This window comes from Hyaena hyaena, unplaced genomic scaffold (genome assembly GCF_003009895.1).
Source record: "Hyaena hyaena isolate Hyena2069 unplaced genomic scaffold, ASM300989v1 scaffold_149, whole genome shotgun sequence".
Lineage (NCBI taxonomy): Eukaryota > Metazoa > Chordata > Mammalia > Carnivora > Hyaenidae > Hyaena > Hyaena hyaena.
Window position 1 is genome coordinate 2111409 of NW_024080781.1, and position 17728 is coordinate 2129136.

The 17728-nt window shown below is 34.9% G+C and overlaps 1 protein-coding gene across 4 annotated transcripts in view; it reads right to left on the reverse strand.

Annotated features, from left to right (window-relative positions):
• ITGB8 (integrin subunit beta 8) overlaps positions 1–17728 on the reverse strand; it is an 81609-nt gene that overhangs the window by 15467 nt on the left and 48414 nt on the right. For all 4 annotated transcript variants that reach the window (XR_005529608.1, XM_039238864.1, XM_039238862.1 and 1 more), the window contains exons 7-8: positions 7725–7820; positions 4049–4138 (exon numbers count right to left, since the gene is read on the reverse strand). Coding sequence is in view for 3 of the 4 variants with exons in the window: in XM_039238864.1 (XP_039094795.1) it covers positions 4049–4138; positions 7725–7820 (186 nt within the window). In the remaining variant the exon portion in view is untranslated. The remainder of the gene's footprint in view (positions 1–4048; positions 4139–7724; positions 7821–17728) is intronic.

A 17728-nucleotide genomic window follows, 5' to 3' on the forward strand; every position in this document is an offset into this window, starting at 1 on the left:
TGACCCAGTTATGAAATACATAAGAAATACTGAAGGATTAGACTATATGCATTTAAATTGTTCTATTTTTTCACATATTTCCACGACTATGCATTTAGATCACTTTAGAGAGATTTCTCACTCAGACTGTGTTACAAAAATAATCATTTTAAATCCAATGTTTATATTTTGTGACAAAATTTGAAAAAAACATTAAGAACACATATATCATCACAGAGAGTAAATCTTAGCAGTTTAAAACCTGGAACACACTTCTGACATTTATGTGTCATATATACATAAACATTTCAGTTTCAAACACTTTAGGCTATCCTGAAACTTAAAACACCTTACTGATGCAAAATTCAAAGGTATATTTTGGTGAGGGCATTTCTATACTATAGGCCTAAGAATTACCTGCCAGAATGTCCTGTAAATTCTCCCAGAATGCCCTTGGATTTTTGCCAAGTCCCTGGGGCTTGCTTGTGTCAATCAAATTTGTTCTTATCCTTGATACTGAAACGGGACCATTTACTAGACAGGAAACCATTCACTCACTTATACAATTACTCAAAAATATTTATGTAATGCTTGTCATGTATCAAGGACACACTAATTTCTTCCATCACAATCTTTGGTTCCAAAAATTTCTAGCTACATTAAATAAATACTGAAGATCATAAAACAAAGAGTCTACCACATGCAAAAATCCTTAAATTATAAACAAAACGAAGGAAAAAAGAAATATATACCTAAGGAAAGAGTGAATAGCAACCTATGAAGAAAGACAGTTTTTCCAAAGGCTTCTACATTTTTACTTGAGTAAACTTTCATTTTCAACTGTATAACTGATAAAGAGATGTATGCTTACTGACTAATAATTGACCATGGTGGTAACTATGAAACAAGATATTTCTTCAAATTAGTAAATTTTATTTGGATTAGAGAAGATTGTGTCAGCCAAATTTTTAAATCTCCCAGAGAGCTCATCCATTGTCATCACTTAGTTGAACGCTCCTTAGCAAAGCAAATGCAACTTCTAATGGTACACAAATAGTGTTGATATAGTCATGGTTTACAAATGGTGTGGGATTTACAAATGGTTGATAGGGTGATGGTTTGACAGATCAGAAGGAAATTCCTAATATAGTGAGTGTTCCCAGTTTGCTCTTCTGAAATTCTTTCTCTTAAAAAGTTAAGCTTGTTACATTAATGTTTTTCTCTTAAGCAATGTGTGAAGACAAATATCTAAAATTTTGCCCGGTTTTGAGATTTTGAAATTAGGGTCTAGTCACAAGTTTTCTTTTTAATAGCTAATAGATATAGAGGCAGAATTTATATTTTTGATACATAATTCTGTTTGTATTCAATATTGTTTTTAATTTCTTAATTTCAGTTTAAATTATTATAGTCATGAATTTTATTTAATCTTAATTCTAGTGGCAGTGCTGCTTAAAGGACAAAATTAAAATGCGGTCACATTCACCATACATTAAATTTGTATGTAATTTTATAAAATTCTTACAAAGGAAATGTAGAAACTTAAAAGTTTATTTTTTTAAAATTTTTTTTAATGTTTGTTTATTTCAGAGAGACAGCGTGTGAGCGGGGGAGGGTCAGAGAGAGAGGGAGACACAGAATCTGAAGCAGGCTCCAGGCTCTGAGCTGTCAGCACAGAGCCCATCGCGGGGCTCAAACCCACAAACTGCGAGATTATGACCTGAGCCAAAGTCGGAAGTTTAACCAACTGAGCCACCCAGGCGCCCCGAAACTTAAAAGTTTAGAGTGAAGTTATCTTAAAAATTAGAGTGAAATATTTTTATTCTTCAATGCATTGTGAATTATGTCTATTGGACTATGAAGACAAAATAAAACTTCAGAAGAATTTTGAAAACATAGATATATATAAAATAATAATAGAATCCCAACATAAAGGAGATTAGTTAGCCAGAGTAAGTCTTGTTGAATTTGCTAGTATTTTCCCACTGCTTAAGGTTAATCAGAACTGCAGTTCGCTAAAGCATTGGATACCTAACCTCAGTGAATAAAGAGTATAAAACCAAATGCTGCTGTTTCCCTTTCCATTGGTACAGTCTGACACACAGGCAAGTTTTTCAATTTGTATTTCTTGTTTAGACTAATAAATGGGTTCATACTATAAAAACTGGGGTGATTTCTAACACTGTAAATCTCTTCCTTATTCTGATTATTCCTAGGAACAAACTGCAGATGGGAATGAGTTGTACATGTTTGATTTTCCTTGATGAGAAGTTCTCCCAGACTTAATTTTTTTTTTTTTGTAATAGAAATAAAAATAATTGAAGATGCTCTTCCTTATTTCATTCAATGTATTTTTCAGTCATAGGACAATTCCTTGGCAAAAAAAAAAAAAGTCTCACAAGATTTATTTTTCTTTTAAAAGAATAAAGTTTAGGGGCACCTGGGTTGCTCAGTCAGTTAAGAATCTGACATTTGGCTCAAGTCATGATCTCTTGGTTTGTGAGTTAAAGCCCTGTGTAGAGCTCTCTGCTGTCAGTGCAGAGCCTATTTTGGATTCTCTGTCTCCCTCTCTGTCTGCCTCTCCCTGCTCAGGTGCTCTCTTTCTCTCACTGTCTCTTTGTCTCTCTCTCAAAAATAAACATTTAAAACATTTTTAAAAGAATAAAGTTTAAATGAGTCATTTTCTATCATGTGTTTGCTTCCTGACTTTACCTTTTCTGCTCAAGTTGAAGGCAGATGCTGCATGGAAAATTTGAGAAGCCTGAGATTTCTTATAATGCTTGGGCTACTATTTACATTATTCATCTCAACTGTGTCAGGAAGAGAATGAGAGAATTTGGGAAGTGAAACTTTATCAATGGCCCATAAATTCAAAGTAGAATAAAGCCTATCTTTGGATAGTTTGAAAAAAAAAAAGAAAAGAAAAGAAAAAGAGAAAAACAGGTGGTTTCACACAGAAGGAAGGACCTGGGGCCTAGAATTAAGGAAAGCTGGATTCTGATCCTGCTTCTTCTGCTTGTTTGACCTATGGTTAGCTTGCTTAGCTTCTTTGAGGTTCTGTAATACATAATGGGAGTACAACTATCCATATCCAATTATGGATCAGTTGTCTGGATTAAATGAGGTAATGTATGGAAAGTAACTGGTTCTCAGTTTTATTAAAGTAACAATCAAAATTATTTACAACATCGTAACAATAATTATTCTATCTAGGAATGACCTATGTTGAGAGAACAGATGTTTCTGTAAAACTTTGCATTTGGTACTCACTCTTCATAGACTGGGAACAGCAGGCAAATGTGAATTCAATAAAATAGTATACCTCTTAAGTTGATTCTTTTAATCAAATTAGTTTGATAAAACTGCTAAAATCACTTATTAAACAATCAAGTGATTGCTCTAGGAAACCCCAACAGAGTAATCTCAGTAATCTCTATATCCCAGATTGTTCAACCTAACAGGTTGCTGCTTTAAATAGTGTGGATTTCTTGATCTTTATGACACAGGAAATTGTGACATTTATGGTAACGAAGTATATTCTATAGCTGTTATTCAGGGACTTACTTAACCTTTGATTTGGAAGGAAATTTAGATAGCCTTTAGCCTGACCAGAGTTTATTGTCAATGAGACAGTGAGGCACAGAAAGCTGAACTGACTTTCCCAAGGTTTTGTGGCTAGTTTGTACTAGAGCCAGGCCTAAATTAAGGATCCTAATTTTTAACTTAATTGTCTGTCCACCATTTCTCTCAAGATGATAGGGCCCTAATTTGTATCTTGCCACAGAAATTGGGGTTAAAAGTTTACATGAAAAAAATTGTGTGTAGGGGCGCCTGGGTGGCTCAGTCAGTTAAACGTCAAACTTCGGCTCAGCTCATAATCTCACGGTTGTGGGTTCAAGCCTGGCGTCGGACTCTGTGCTGACAGCTAGCTCAGAGCCTGGAGGCTGTTTCAGATGTTGTGTCTCCCTCTCTCTCTGACCCTCCCCTGTTCATGCTGTCTGTCTCTCTTTCTCAGAAATAAATAAAACATTAAAAAAAAAGAAAAAAATTGTGTGTAATATATACATACCTGATAGGCTTCTACTACCAAATTATTGAGGTTTGCAGCTTTTGATTCTATTTCACCAGCAATGGTACCAGGCAAGAGGGGTAGAAGGTCCTAGAAAACATACCAATAGCATTTACGTAATGACAATAGTATACAGTGGTTCAACAATCAACAAATATCAAACATTTTTATAGTTATTAGTGGAAGGTGAGCCATTACATGAATGAAAAAAATATAAGATACAAGAAAACTGTAAGCAACCAAGTAGGGCAGCCAAAAGACATACACCTGAAATGGAAGTGTGCGTATGTGTATATGCATGAGCCTGTAGGCATGCACAAATTACATGTTGACCAAAAAACCCATTGAAGTACAGACCAGCATTTCCCAAAGTACCTCTCATGTTCCATGGAACATAGTTATCTAAAGGGTTCTGAGGGCAAGTATGTTTAGAAGGTTCTCCATATGGTTTCTTCTCCTTAGGTACTCAAAATGTGCACTTGCAAAGCTAAGGTTCAGAGAAGTCTTGCAATTTGGAAATAATTTAGCAGCATTTGTTGCAGCATTTCCAACAGTTTTTAATTACAAAACTTCTTCTCATGTAACATATATAAATATTCTGCAGAACTACTATTCCATGGAGTGACCTATAGGACATGTTGGCCCAGACTGGAGAAAAGAATCATTGTCATAGATGGAGGCTTCATGGAGTGGATATTCTTTATGGATGGCACTTAACAATTATGGGGAAAACTCTAAGTATTCCTAGTAAGAAAATGAGAATTAGTGAAGGCTTAAAGGTTTACCTGGTTGAGACGAAGTAAGAAAAGAGAAGAAACAGTCTGACTGGAGTGAAGGCTGCATATTTATAAGGAATCAGATTATGGAAAGTCTCGAAATCCATTTATACATTCATTTTACCATTCACAAGTATCCTTAAGTTTCTACTATATGTCAGCCACTACTTGGACATTAAAACTTTGGCATCTTAGGTAATAGGAAAAACTTATCACTTATAGATTTTTAAGAGCCAATTATCTAACCTTTATTGTGTTCCTATTATGTACCACTTTGGAGTTTCCATCCTTAAGGATTTCTTAGGTATATAAACAACAATTTCAAAAACAATGTACACATGAAGTAATAGAGATAGGGAGACCTGAAGGAGAAGGATACCAGAAAGTATTTGAGGGCTAGAGAAAGTTGTCAAGGATTCTTACCGGGAGGAGGTGACCCATGAGCTGTATCTTAAAGGATGACTACGAATGAGCCAAGTAATGAGGGGAAGAGACTTTTCGGCATGGGGGATGCGTTGCAAGAACAAAGGCACAAAGGAAAGAAAGAGCCTGGTGACTTGGTGAGTATATGTGCACAGAGGCAAGCAGGGATGAGATGAGCTCATATGCCACATTAAAGACTTGATCCTTTCAGAAGGAAGCACTGGACTGTTTTGCTCTAGGGAGAACTGTGGTCACAACCATAATTTAATAGATCATTCTTCAGCCAGATGGAAGATGAATGTGGGACGTGTGTTAGGAGGCTGTTACAACCCAGATGGAGGTGACTGATAAAAGTATGTCTGGGCAGCCGGAGTAGGTGACTGCAAGGGCATACACAGGCCTCCTGACTGTCCAGCTTCTGGGGCCTGCTGATGCCTACTTTGCACGTAATTCCATTCATAGTAAACCTGGTTTTATGGTTTTATCAGTCAATGAAAATCTTTTGAAAGGAGTGGAGAGAAACTGCTAAAGCCAATAACAGCAGCAAGTATTAAGTAATCGGTAGCAAAGCAGGAAGAGGCTAGAGCAGTAACAAGCTGCGCAGTACTTTGAAATTCAGCTATTACGCTTAGAGGTTAAGGGCACAGGATTTAAGCTGCTAGGAAACTTTGGGCAAGTATATAACCTCTCAGAATGTGTTTCCTCATCTTTAAAGTAGGCTTTAAATTAGTAATACTTCCCTTACTTTAATGAGTATCACATGAATTCATGTTAATAAACTCAGTGCTGGACAATAATAATAACTCAATAAGTGGAATCTGTTACTATTGTTCATAAAGTAGTTTGGGGATTTAATTTGCCCAGAGCCCTATTTCTGTGACTATTAATGATCGTCACATTAAAAAGGGGTTCCATGGTATATCAACTTGGGAAAATAGGGAATTGATTAAAGTTTCACTGTAGATTTCTAAGGGAAGAAGTGGAGTGATTAAAGAAAGTAGTGCTTTCAGATGATATATATAGTGGTCAGGTATTAGGGAAATTGGTGGGGCGAATACCAGCTTTGTGGCTAATGCAAATGGATTCAAGCATTTATTGAAACTGAAGGAAAATACAGTTTTTCTCAAGTATTTAAAAAACATTTTTTAATGTTTTATTTATTTCTGAGAAAGAGAGAGACAGCATGAGCAGGGGAGGGTCAGAGAGAGAGGGAGACACAGAATATGAAACAGGCTCCAGGCATTGAGCTAGCTGTCAGCACAGAGCCCAACATGGGGCTTGAACCCACAAACTGCAAGATCATGACCTGAGCCGAAGTCGGACGTTTAACCAACTGAGCCACCCAGGTGCCCCTAGTTTTTCTGAAGTATTAAAAGAAATAAGTAGGGATTCTGTGTCTCCCTCTTTCTCTGACTCTCCCCTAATCATGATGTCTCTCTCTCTCTCTCAAAAATAAAAAAGAGACATAAAAAATTTTTTTTAAAAAGAAAGAAAGAAAGAAGTAGGGGCGCCTGGGTGGCTCAGTCAGTTAAATGTCCGACTTTGGCTCAGGTTATGATCTCACAGCTCATGAGTTCAAGCCCCATATCAGGCTCTGTGCTGAAAGCTCAGAGCCTGGAGTCTGCTTTGAATTCTGTGTCTCCCTCTCTCTTTGCCCTCCCTTCCCCCACTCATGCTCTGGCTCTCTCTCAAAAAAAAAAAAAAAATTAAAAAGTTTTAAAAAAAGAAGTAAGTAAAGGACAGTGGGAGTGAAAGAAGAGGCAGAGACAACAAAGGAGATGGAGATTCAGTAAACAGATATGTGCAATGAAAATCAAGGAGTCACAACATCATGAAAATGAAGAAAAGAGAGTTCTCTGGAAAAAAGACCTAAAAGACTGTGGAAACAATATGACAGCAGGGTCACAGAAGCAATTTTTTTGTTGGGAGTGACATGGTTTTGCCAAACATCTGTTCTGTTTGTGAGTCTCATCTGGCCTGAAGGATTGTGTATGATACCAAGATTATTCTTGCATAGGAAAGGTCTGATGAATCAGCAACTTTCAGGGACTCCTTTTGTGCCTTTACTGGATGGCCTAGACCAAATATAGGTATGTTGTTACCAGTGAAAACTAAGCTGATGTTCCCCAACCTAATCTATTGTAAGAATATGCCTAGAGATTGAATAGGAACAGAAATACAGACATGAAAGGTGTAGTTGGAATGTGGAATTTTTTACCTGAATAGAGTCTTTTCTATTAATGTCACAGTCAGTACCACACTAAGTACCAGTGCCCACACTTGGTTCTAGGTGTTACAGATACAGAATTTATATGTAAATGTTTACTTAAGACACCGTGCAGTATACATTAGCAAATACATTATTAAATTCAGACTGTACAATAACTCCAGAATCCTTACCTGGGAATCTAAGAAGTATTTTAATTTCAACTACCAATCCAAACATTTTAATTTTTATATTTTGGGAATTCACATACCTTATACCAATGAAACTGTTTTCCTTGAACTGCAAAGATGACATTAATGTTGTTGTCTATTAACTTCTCAGAAAGTTGGCCTAGTGAGGGATGTTCCTGCAAAAGATAACGAAAAAAAGGAGGGATTGAAATTTATTAGCCCAATCTCATACGTACTCAACATCTATTATGAGGAAAACCATATGACTGGCATAAAAATATATTGTGTTGGGAAGGATTAAGATTTTGTTAGGTACATTTAATTTTAAAAAATAAGATAAATATTAACATATTAAGGATATTTTCTAGATAAAAGCCCTATATAAACCTATAACTCAGAAAAATGGAGAAGGCTAAATCAACATTATGCAAAGTGTGTTCAGCACTCTTTAGATTAACTTTGGCCTCACAGTGATATAACTGAAAGATAATGTACTATTCAGAATAGAGACACATTAGTGACAATCACATTTTGATATGCAGTAACAAATGTTGAAATACAAATATATGCATGTATAAACATAAATACATGTATAATTGATATACAATATGATATAGTACAAACTTTGTTTAAAAGCAGAAAACCTTGTACTCAAATCCCAGGTTATCACTTTATGATGAAAATTCTATCTCCGGTCCATCCTCTTTAACATGTCAGTGGTTTCTGCCTTCCATGATTGCAAGCAAGATTAAAAAGATACCAATTGTATGTGATCTATTTCATGTAGCTTTTTACATATGATAAGTACTCAAAACTAATAGCAGTTATGATTTTTCTTTCCAACAGCTTGTCCAAGATGTATACAGATCTCTCAACTTATCAGTACACTTAACCTTTCCATCATGTGATATGTGATAAATCTGTTTTACTTTGATAAAGAAAACTTATGCTGACCTACCTGTGACATTCTTTGTGTTAGTGAGAAAGGTGGGGAAGATCAGGAGGAAGGATATACAATTTAGTAAATATGAGAAATCTGCCAACTATAGAATGGTGTATAAAGTCATATAGTTAGACATAGTGCTTTATTTTTTCCTTATATAAATAGTCTTCTAGAAATTAAAGTGATGATCTCAAGTAAGAATTTCATGCATAGACACTTCTCAGAGGGATGATGTCAAACTTCACCTGCAGTCGTTCTCACCTGTTCATTGGTGCTTCGTTGCATTAGCTAAGTTGCAACTAAGAATCATGTGGCTGAGCCTAATGCATATCATTTGATTCAAGTTCAAATTACTCTGTAGTTTTTACTCCTCCTTTCACCTTCGAATACTAATGTGTTTTCTTTAAGGAGAAATTTTGCTAAACCATCTTGGTTAACATTTCTATATTTTGACAAACTATGTGAATTTAGTAAAATAATTAATTTGACTAGTTTTCTTTATAGCCTAAGCTGAGACCCACCTATTAAACTTACATACATAGATATAACAGCCTTGTTCTTAAAAATACTGTCACTAACATGAGTAATGGCTATGATCTGAATATTTGTGTCCACATCTCCAAATTCATGTGTTGAAATTCTAACCCCCAAGGTGACGGTATTAAGATGTGGTTCTTTGGGAGACAATTAGATCATTAAGGTAGAATCCTCATGAATGAGATTAGTGCCAGTATAAAAGACACCATAGGGTGTCTGGGTGTCTTAGTCTTTTGAGCATCTGACTCTTGATTTTGGCTCAGATCATGATCTCATGGTTGTGAGATAGAGCGGGGCACTCTCTTAGGATTTTCTTTTTCCCCCCTCTGCCACTCCCCAGCTCACACATGCACCCTCTCTCTCAAAATAAATAAACTTAAAAAAAAAGAAAAAGAGGGCCAGTGGAGAACGCCATCTTGTCCTTCCACCATGTGAAGTGGCAAAAACATTACAGATAGAAGGTGTCATGTAGGAACTAAGAAAGAGGCTCTCACCAGATCCCAGAATCTGCCAGTGCCTTGATCTTGGATCCCAACCTCTAGAACTGTATGGAATAAATTTTTATTGTTTATAAGTCATCCAGTTAATGGTGTTTTGTTACAGCAGACACAGTAGACTAAGATAATAACCATAACAAATATATCTCATTTCTATATAATCTATTGTAGTAAAAAACAAATCAAATTTACATGACCTTCATTTAAATGTGATATGAAACTAATTTATGAAGAGGTTTAAAGAAGTATTACCACATGGATTTGCATGAGAAAAATTCTGCCCAGAGCAATTATTAAGAATATAATTTTAAAATAATAGAAAAATAATTCCCAAAATATAAATTCTGCCAGATAAATTCTTATTCCTTGTTCCTGAGACTATGTATACTCTTAAAATAGATTTATGACAATTTCCATAATGCTGGTGAATTAAAGAGAACAACTCCAGGAAGGATACAACAAATCTATTTGTATTGGGAATATTTTTTTAATGGAAACAACTACTTTTGAAATAGTTTCACTTTGACAAAAAATAATTACAGTTTGCCAAGAATTCCCCCTTAATTTTTAAAACCACTCATATTTTAAGGATAATTTAATCCATATGTTTTTAACTAGTTTATACTTAACCCACATAAAATCAATATTTAAAGAATAGTCCCAAATGTAAGCAGCTTTTGGACCCTTCTTAATCTCTTTTCCCTTTTCAAAAACAGGAAGTCACATTGACCAAAAGTACACAAAATTTAAATCTAGAAGGTTCTAGTTTGGGCAGAAGCTCATTAAGAAGGTCAGTTGGATTTTTAAGTTTAAAAGACACATTTTTTTGAACCCTAGAAAGAAATCTGTTTTAAAAGAAAATTCCAGCTACTTCGAGGCCGATTTGTTAAAATTACAAATGTTTAGCAGATGTTTAAATAAACCACTGTTGACAGGAGAGCTGTGGATTAATGGCCATTTTTGAAGCCCCTTCCCCTCTCCTCCATGAAGCATATTATCTTTTAAATACTTTATCTTTTTCTGTCTTGTATTTCACTAGCAGAACACTCCCTCTCAGCCAGCTGTCCAATTCTGGTGACGTCAGTGCTCCTCATCTCTAACTCCCCCTCTGTCCAACCCATTACATATTGTTTCTCTAAACTCTGAAAATAATTAATAGAGATAACAGGCACTTCAGGGGCAAAAGGGAAAAGGGAACACAATGTGCCAAGACAGCTGCTAAGTAATTAAGGGCAAAAGGATTCCTTTCACATTTTTCTTCTTCACCAACACCTTCACTATGACTTGTGGGAAATAACTTTAAATGTCAGAAGGAAAGAGGAGGTAAGAAAGATTCATTGGGAGCAATTCCAGTTAAAGAGATAGTTGTAAAGAAGTGTATGAGAGAATTTTAATAATGTGTATAAGTAGTGACCAAAAAAAAAGAACTGTTTAAGGTTCTCTTCATAAAACTGAACTTCATAGTAAAAATTTTTATATGCTAATAGAGAAGTTGTAGTAGTGAATATCATCATAAGATGCAAAAAGACCAATGTCTTGTTAGTACTCAGTTATTTGGATTATATTTTTACAGTTCATGTTCTAGAAGAAAGAGATAAATAAAATGAAAGTAGAGATTTATTTAGAGATGAAGACTTTAAATTATGTGTTGTCCATCCCCATCTATGGCAATAGATTATTTTCCATTTGCATAGTTGCACAGTGGTAATCACATAGACCAGAATTTCTTATCAGTGGCACTATTGACATTTTGGGCCATGTATTCTGTGTTGTGTGTACACTGTTGTTGTCCTGTGCACTGTAGGATATTTAACAACACCCCTGGCCTCTACCTACTATACGTCAGTATCTCCTGCTTTCCACGGTTGTTTGTTAATAATCAAAATGTCTCAAGATTAACATGTCCTCTAGGGGATAAAATCACTCCAGTTAAGAACTGTACCAAGAGCAGGGGCTCTGGAAACAGACCACCTGGGCTTTAATTCCTGGTTCTGTAATTACTAGCTATGTAGTACTGGATAACTGTTGTAACCTTTCTGTGATCCAGTTTCCATATCTATGAAACAAGTATAAATATTAGTACCTACCTTTCATAGTTATGGTGAGGATTAAATGAGTTAATATGTATAAAGACTTCCACTCACCATTCTGTAATTATTAAATCCAGATTAGTGGTGAGTAGGGGCTCATGTCCTGATATCACACTTCATGGCATTTACTGTAGACACTACTATGTATGGCTGTGAGACCACAGACTAACTCCTAATCCCTTTAGTGCCCCCATTTTCTTATTTATAAAATGGAGGTACTAGCAATATCTATCTCACTGTGATGTTGGGTGATACTATACAATGTAATGGGGCAAATACTACAAGACTTAATAAAAAATAGCTTTCAAGAAAATACTGCTACTAAAGCCATTTGGAGGCCATTAATAAAGGTTAGATATTAGGCTATGCTTGGATATGCTTTGCTTCATTTGCTTCATTGGTTTTGCCTTTGTACTTGGCCCCTCAAGTTTTTGAATTTGTGGGGGCGCCTGGGTGGCTCAGTCAGTTAAGTGTTGGACTTCGGTTCAGGTCATGATCCCATGGTCATGGGCTCGAGCCCCGCATCAGGCTCTGTGCTGACAGCTCAGAGCCTGGAGCCTGTTTCAGATTCTGTGTCTCCCTCTCTCTCTGCCCCTTCCCTGCTCATGCTCTCTCTCTCAGAAATAAATAAAAAACATATTTTTTTTTAAATTAAAAAAAAAAGTTTTTGAATTTGTGGCTCCTGGCAAACACAGTATCATTGTAATCTTGATATCCCAGTTACTGAAGGAGGGGGATGGACTAATAACTTTTGTAAGCTTTTCAATGAAGAGTGGTAATAAAAATTTTCTGCTTAAACATGCTGAAACATATCATTTAATTGGAACATTCTATTTCATAAATACTTTCATCACATTTTATTTTTATTGTGCCACTTTTGCAAACCATTATTTTTTTCAGGCTTCATTTTCAGAGCCATTATAAAAGCAGTGCCAAACTACTCTAAACACCTCTACACAGGTGTTTCTGTGTGCAGCCTTTGATTTCAATTTAAAAGAAAAAGAAATAAACTAAATATTGTTTGCAGATACCATTCTCTGGTTATTTTTCTTTGAGCATGAGAAACATTCAGATTAGGTGCATTCTAAAGTTATTGAAGTCATTATTGTTCTTGTGGCATTTATAATTTAAAATAGTTAAGAGAGCAGTAAGCCAAAAGGAGGCATTTTGTTACTTTTAAATGTTTTAACACTATTTTAAAAATTTAAATGCACATGGACTTAAAACATGATATAAAACTTTCTAGGTGCATTCTTCCTGGGTGACATTTCCTTTACTTTCTTGATTGTGCATATTCATAAAACCCAAAGGTGCTAAAAAAAACTTTAAACTGGTCTTATCTTTTTAATTAATTTTAGAAGTTATGGTTTTAAGTAGTTTTAAGCAGAGAAAAAAGTAAAATAAGGTGGAAAGTATTATTACATGCTTTAGCCTTATTAGAATTACTGTTATTATTATTCCCATTATTACAAATCGGTAATTTCCATGAGACTAAATACATACTAATTATCTTAAAAGGATGGTTTTGGACATCTCTCCATTTTACTTTAAATACTTATTGTACTTTTAAGCCTCAGTCTGTGACAAAAGGTAGAAGACTTGAGGTTATTCTAGATTTGTTTTTCATTAGATACAGCATTCGGTATTGTGCAAAATTAGGACTATTGTATAAACTTGGGCTTGGAAAGTATATTTTTAGGTGTTCAAAACATTTAGAATAATTATTTTTGGAAGACTTCAGGGTTGAGTATGCTTAAAACTATTTTTTAAATGAGTCCTAACTTAGCTTTCTTTCAGTGTCACCAAAATCACTCACATTCACTGGTGTTCTGAAAAGCAGCCAGTACTCAGTTTGAAGACAGTGGTGTAAAGGGCAAGTTAAAGATCTGAGAATCCAGTTCCCAGAGCAACATATTTACCCTCCCTCTCCACTTCATTGTGGATGGGTATGATGATGCTTATTGCCCTGTTGAGTTGGTTCAGAGATTTAATGAGCTAAGGTAGGTGGAGGACCCAGCAGATAGATAATCCAGCTCACGGTTGGGTGTAATATAAATGGAGGCATCCAGCACAAGCACAGCAATGGATTGTGGTATTAGACAGCGTAGGTGTGGATCTTGACTGATAATCTAGAGCATCTCAGTGACCCTACATAAATTAACTTGTGGTCTCTAAGTTTCAGCTTCCTTGTTTGTAAAATGGGTTGAAGAGATATGAATGGGATAGCATAAATGATATGCTCAGCAATGTGCCAGCACAAGATAAGTGCTCAATGAATTAGCATTTTTATTAGTATGTGTCTGAGACAAACAAGATGAGAAGCAGAAAAAGAGAAACACTTAACACTTTCTGAAGTTATTTCTAAGTTACTTAGTCGCAGAGCAGCAAAAATAAGTAGAAAGTCTCTTTACCAAAAGATTAAAATTGTCTCCTTACATGGAATGCTATCTGATAATAGCATTAATTATAAATGAGTCTCTCAGACATTTGAAAATGTTAGAAATAGCCCTTTCAGAAAAATAGGAACACAAATAAATATAATAACTAACTTTTTTTTTTTAACTCAGCAAAGTTATAGATTAAATTAGTGAAGTATTTTCTCAGGCTCCCTATCTTCAGCAGCAGTTCTGGAAAAACTGAAAAAGTCTTCCTAATTGACTTAATGTAAGCGAATAACATGTTAAATAAAGTTACATGAGAAGTCACAAGCAGAATATTGACTGTTTTTACCCATAAACAAGCCTTCTGCAATTCAACTTCTATCCTCTAAGATGGTGACCAGTTCAGCAGTTGGTATATCCAAATGAGGCTACAGGGGAGGGAGTGAACTATGAATCCAGCAGTAAGGTGATTCTGAGGAGTTATATGATAGGAAGTGTGAAGAATCTCTGACCATAATTGATATGATGAGACCAAAAAACAAAAAACTGGAGAGAAAAAGAAACACCAAACCTAAGCTATTAAATACATTTAGGACTATGGTAGGATTGTGCCAATTTACATGTCTGCCTCCAGAACGGACAGTCATAACAACCTTTGAAAATACACCATTAAGGATTCATTGTATGACTGGTGTGCCTCTTCCAAATATCTGCTCCTCAGCTTCTTTTCACTGTTACTGTAGACGTTGGTGTTATTCTTGGCCTCAACCAAGGATGGGGTGGAATGCTATAATAAGTCTCTGGGTGAGACTGAGCATCATCCTGGAAGAGCTGGGTGAGGAAACAGGCTGAAATTTTAGACCCCGTATTAATAACTTTCTTCTACACTATTAATGATTTTTATACTAATATCTACTATTTTAGAAAGAATGTCATATTTTAAACTGCCATTATTACTGGATAGATTATAAAACTACATTATTACTCAAGTTTTCATTCTGGAACTCGGAGAAAAAGCAGTGGAAAATGTAATTTATTCAATAGTGTAATATTACTTGCTAATAGCCATATACTAATATATAATAATGTATAAATAGTAACTTTTTAATTCTATCTTCTTTATTCATGTAAATAAAATTATGTGCTTTATGTCTTCCATAAGTAAGACTGCAGCCAGGAAATTAGATCAGAAATTACACCAAGGACTTTATTGCTCTATATCTTATACTTTTCCTTTGAGACACTGTGGCAAAGAATACAGATTTTAATTTAAGATTGAACTCAATTGAGCCCCACCTGTGCTACTTATTAAAACTTCTTAGCTGTCTGTCCTTAGTCAACTTATTTAACTACTTCTCTTAAGTTTTTCTGTTTGTTAAAAAAAAAAAAAGTTAATTATGACTATTCTACAGAGTTGCTGTGAAGATAAATTCAATACTGTATACAGTATTGCTATAATGGTTTCAGTTAATAAATAGCCAAAACATGGTAGTTATTATTTTGGAATTCACATTGACCCTCATGAAATAGCCATGTGTAAAAGTAGCAGAACTCTGGCCCATATTATTTAGTCATATAAAAGGTCTTTTATCAGTTATTTCCTTTTATAAATAAAACAACCAGAGTCTTAGACCACGAAGCTGAGATACCATTCAACATTACTGGGGTTGGCCACTGGAGGTAGAGCTAGGAAGTGAAGTGTTTAATTGCTTGTCTAACTTATACCTTTTTAAATTCCCCTATAATGGCCAGAAAGGAGAGGATGGAGATCATTTTAAAATAAGCAGGTAAATATGCTTAGAGTCAGGTTCAGGGTAGCTTTGGATATAGGAAGGTTCAGAGCAGTAGCACATCTTGCAGATATAAATGCATAGTCGAGGGATCAACCAAAATGCTTCAACTTCTTTTGTTTTAGGGCAGTGTCCCTGGAAATGAAGGGAATGAGAATTCTTAGGAAGAGTATCCCTTAAAACAAAGACGTGGGATAAATGAGATAAAAATATTCTTCTAAGGTATTAACAAACACACTGCTTCTTGGTTTACTTGATACACATCAGTGACATCTGGAAGGTTCATTGTGTTAAGTAGGTGGAACAAAGTTCAAGAAGGCAAATGGAGTTTATGATAGATTGTCCAAATTCTTGATTTCATAAGAGCCCAAACACAGTGTAAAATTCCACCAGAATTATAATTTATTTCCATAAGGTTATATGGCATGGCATATGTCTAAAATTATGAGAGCATTTCTTTGCCTTAAGGAATCTTTCCTAGATGTACAGCAGCACCCTCTAAATAAAATTAAAAAGACATGACTTAAGTGACTTGGCAAAAATTCAAAAGGATAATGCAATGCAATTTGAGAATAATGTGATTATTATTTTTTCTTAAAAAAAATGCTTCTCTTTGGCTCACAATAGAATAGTTACTCTTGTCTCCTCCTCTACTCCCTGGTAAATAATTACTCTATCTCAGATTTTAAAAAGGTTAAATAGGAGTAAGGAAAGATAAGAAATGACTCAATTAAAATGGGTGGGTCTACCAAAGTGAAATGTGACTAAATAGAAGAGAATTAGAAAAAGGAAAGACATTATTGGAATAATTCCAAATCCCCAATTTTAAAATTCAAATTCCTTTTAAAGTCTTTAAAATTTGAGGCTTCTAACAAGAGGCTAAACAAAACAAGGGTTGAACTTATTCTATGCAGTAATACACTTCCTCATCTAGATTTTTAATAAGTCTGCTAAGATGCTCCAGATTAACTAAATGTAAGCTATTTAACTTTGACTCAATGGAATCACATAAATTTCCACATAACTTATATGCTTCTAATACTGCAATTCCCAAAGTGTGCATGAGGATGAGGTGCCGGGGAGCACTGCAGTACACTTACCAGAGCGCCTTGGAATAGCTTTAAATTTCAGTGTGATATTTTGGCATATGTCAGGTAGTCATGAACTACTAGCTGGAGGTAGTTTGTGTTTTTAAGATTACATTTGGCTTTGTTCCTTTAGATGATATCATATCTTTGCAAAATTGGCCAGCATGGAAATCAATGTGAAACAGGAAATGAGGGTGGTGATGTCTAGTCTGATTCTAAGGCTTGGCAAGTTTCTATTAGTAAGTTCATTACTAAGAATGACATAAATATACACATATATGTATTTTTTGGTGATTCATGTATATTATTTTTATTTTTAATTGGCTACTATGTTCTTAGGACATAAATAGTTAAGTTATTTGGACCTAAATACTTAATGAACTGAACTGTCAGACTTTTTTTTTACTATAAAAACCAGGGGAAAAATATGTAGACACTGGGATACCAAGATCTGAGAAAGTTTGACATTTGTTCTAACATTCTGTATAAATAAGTTTGCATCAGAAATAAATGATCCTTCATACAGTTGATTTTCCACATGTAGAGTAGCTAATGGAAAAGATTGTATTAAGTATATGATTCAAAGCTGAAGCTAACCCTCAGGAAGCCATTCAGTTATCTATTGATTTAAAAAAAAGAGCCTCTAAATACAGATAAACTTCAGAGGGAAGGATTGAGGTCCAGAATATTGAAAGCCAACCTTGTTTTCCTCTTTTTTCTTAGTCTCTATTTAGTCTATTTATTATACTGTGAAGATT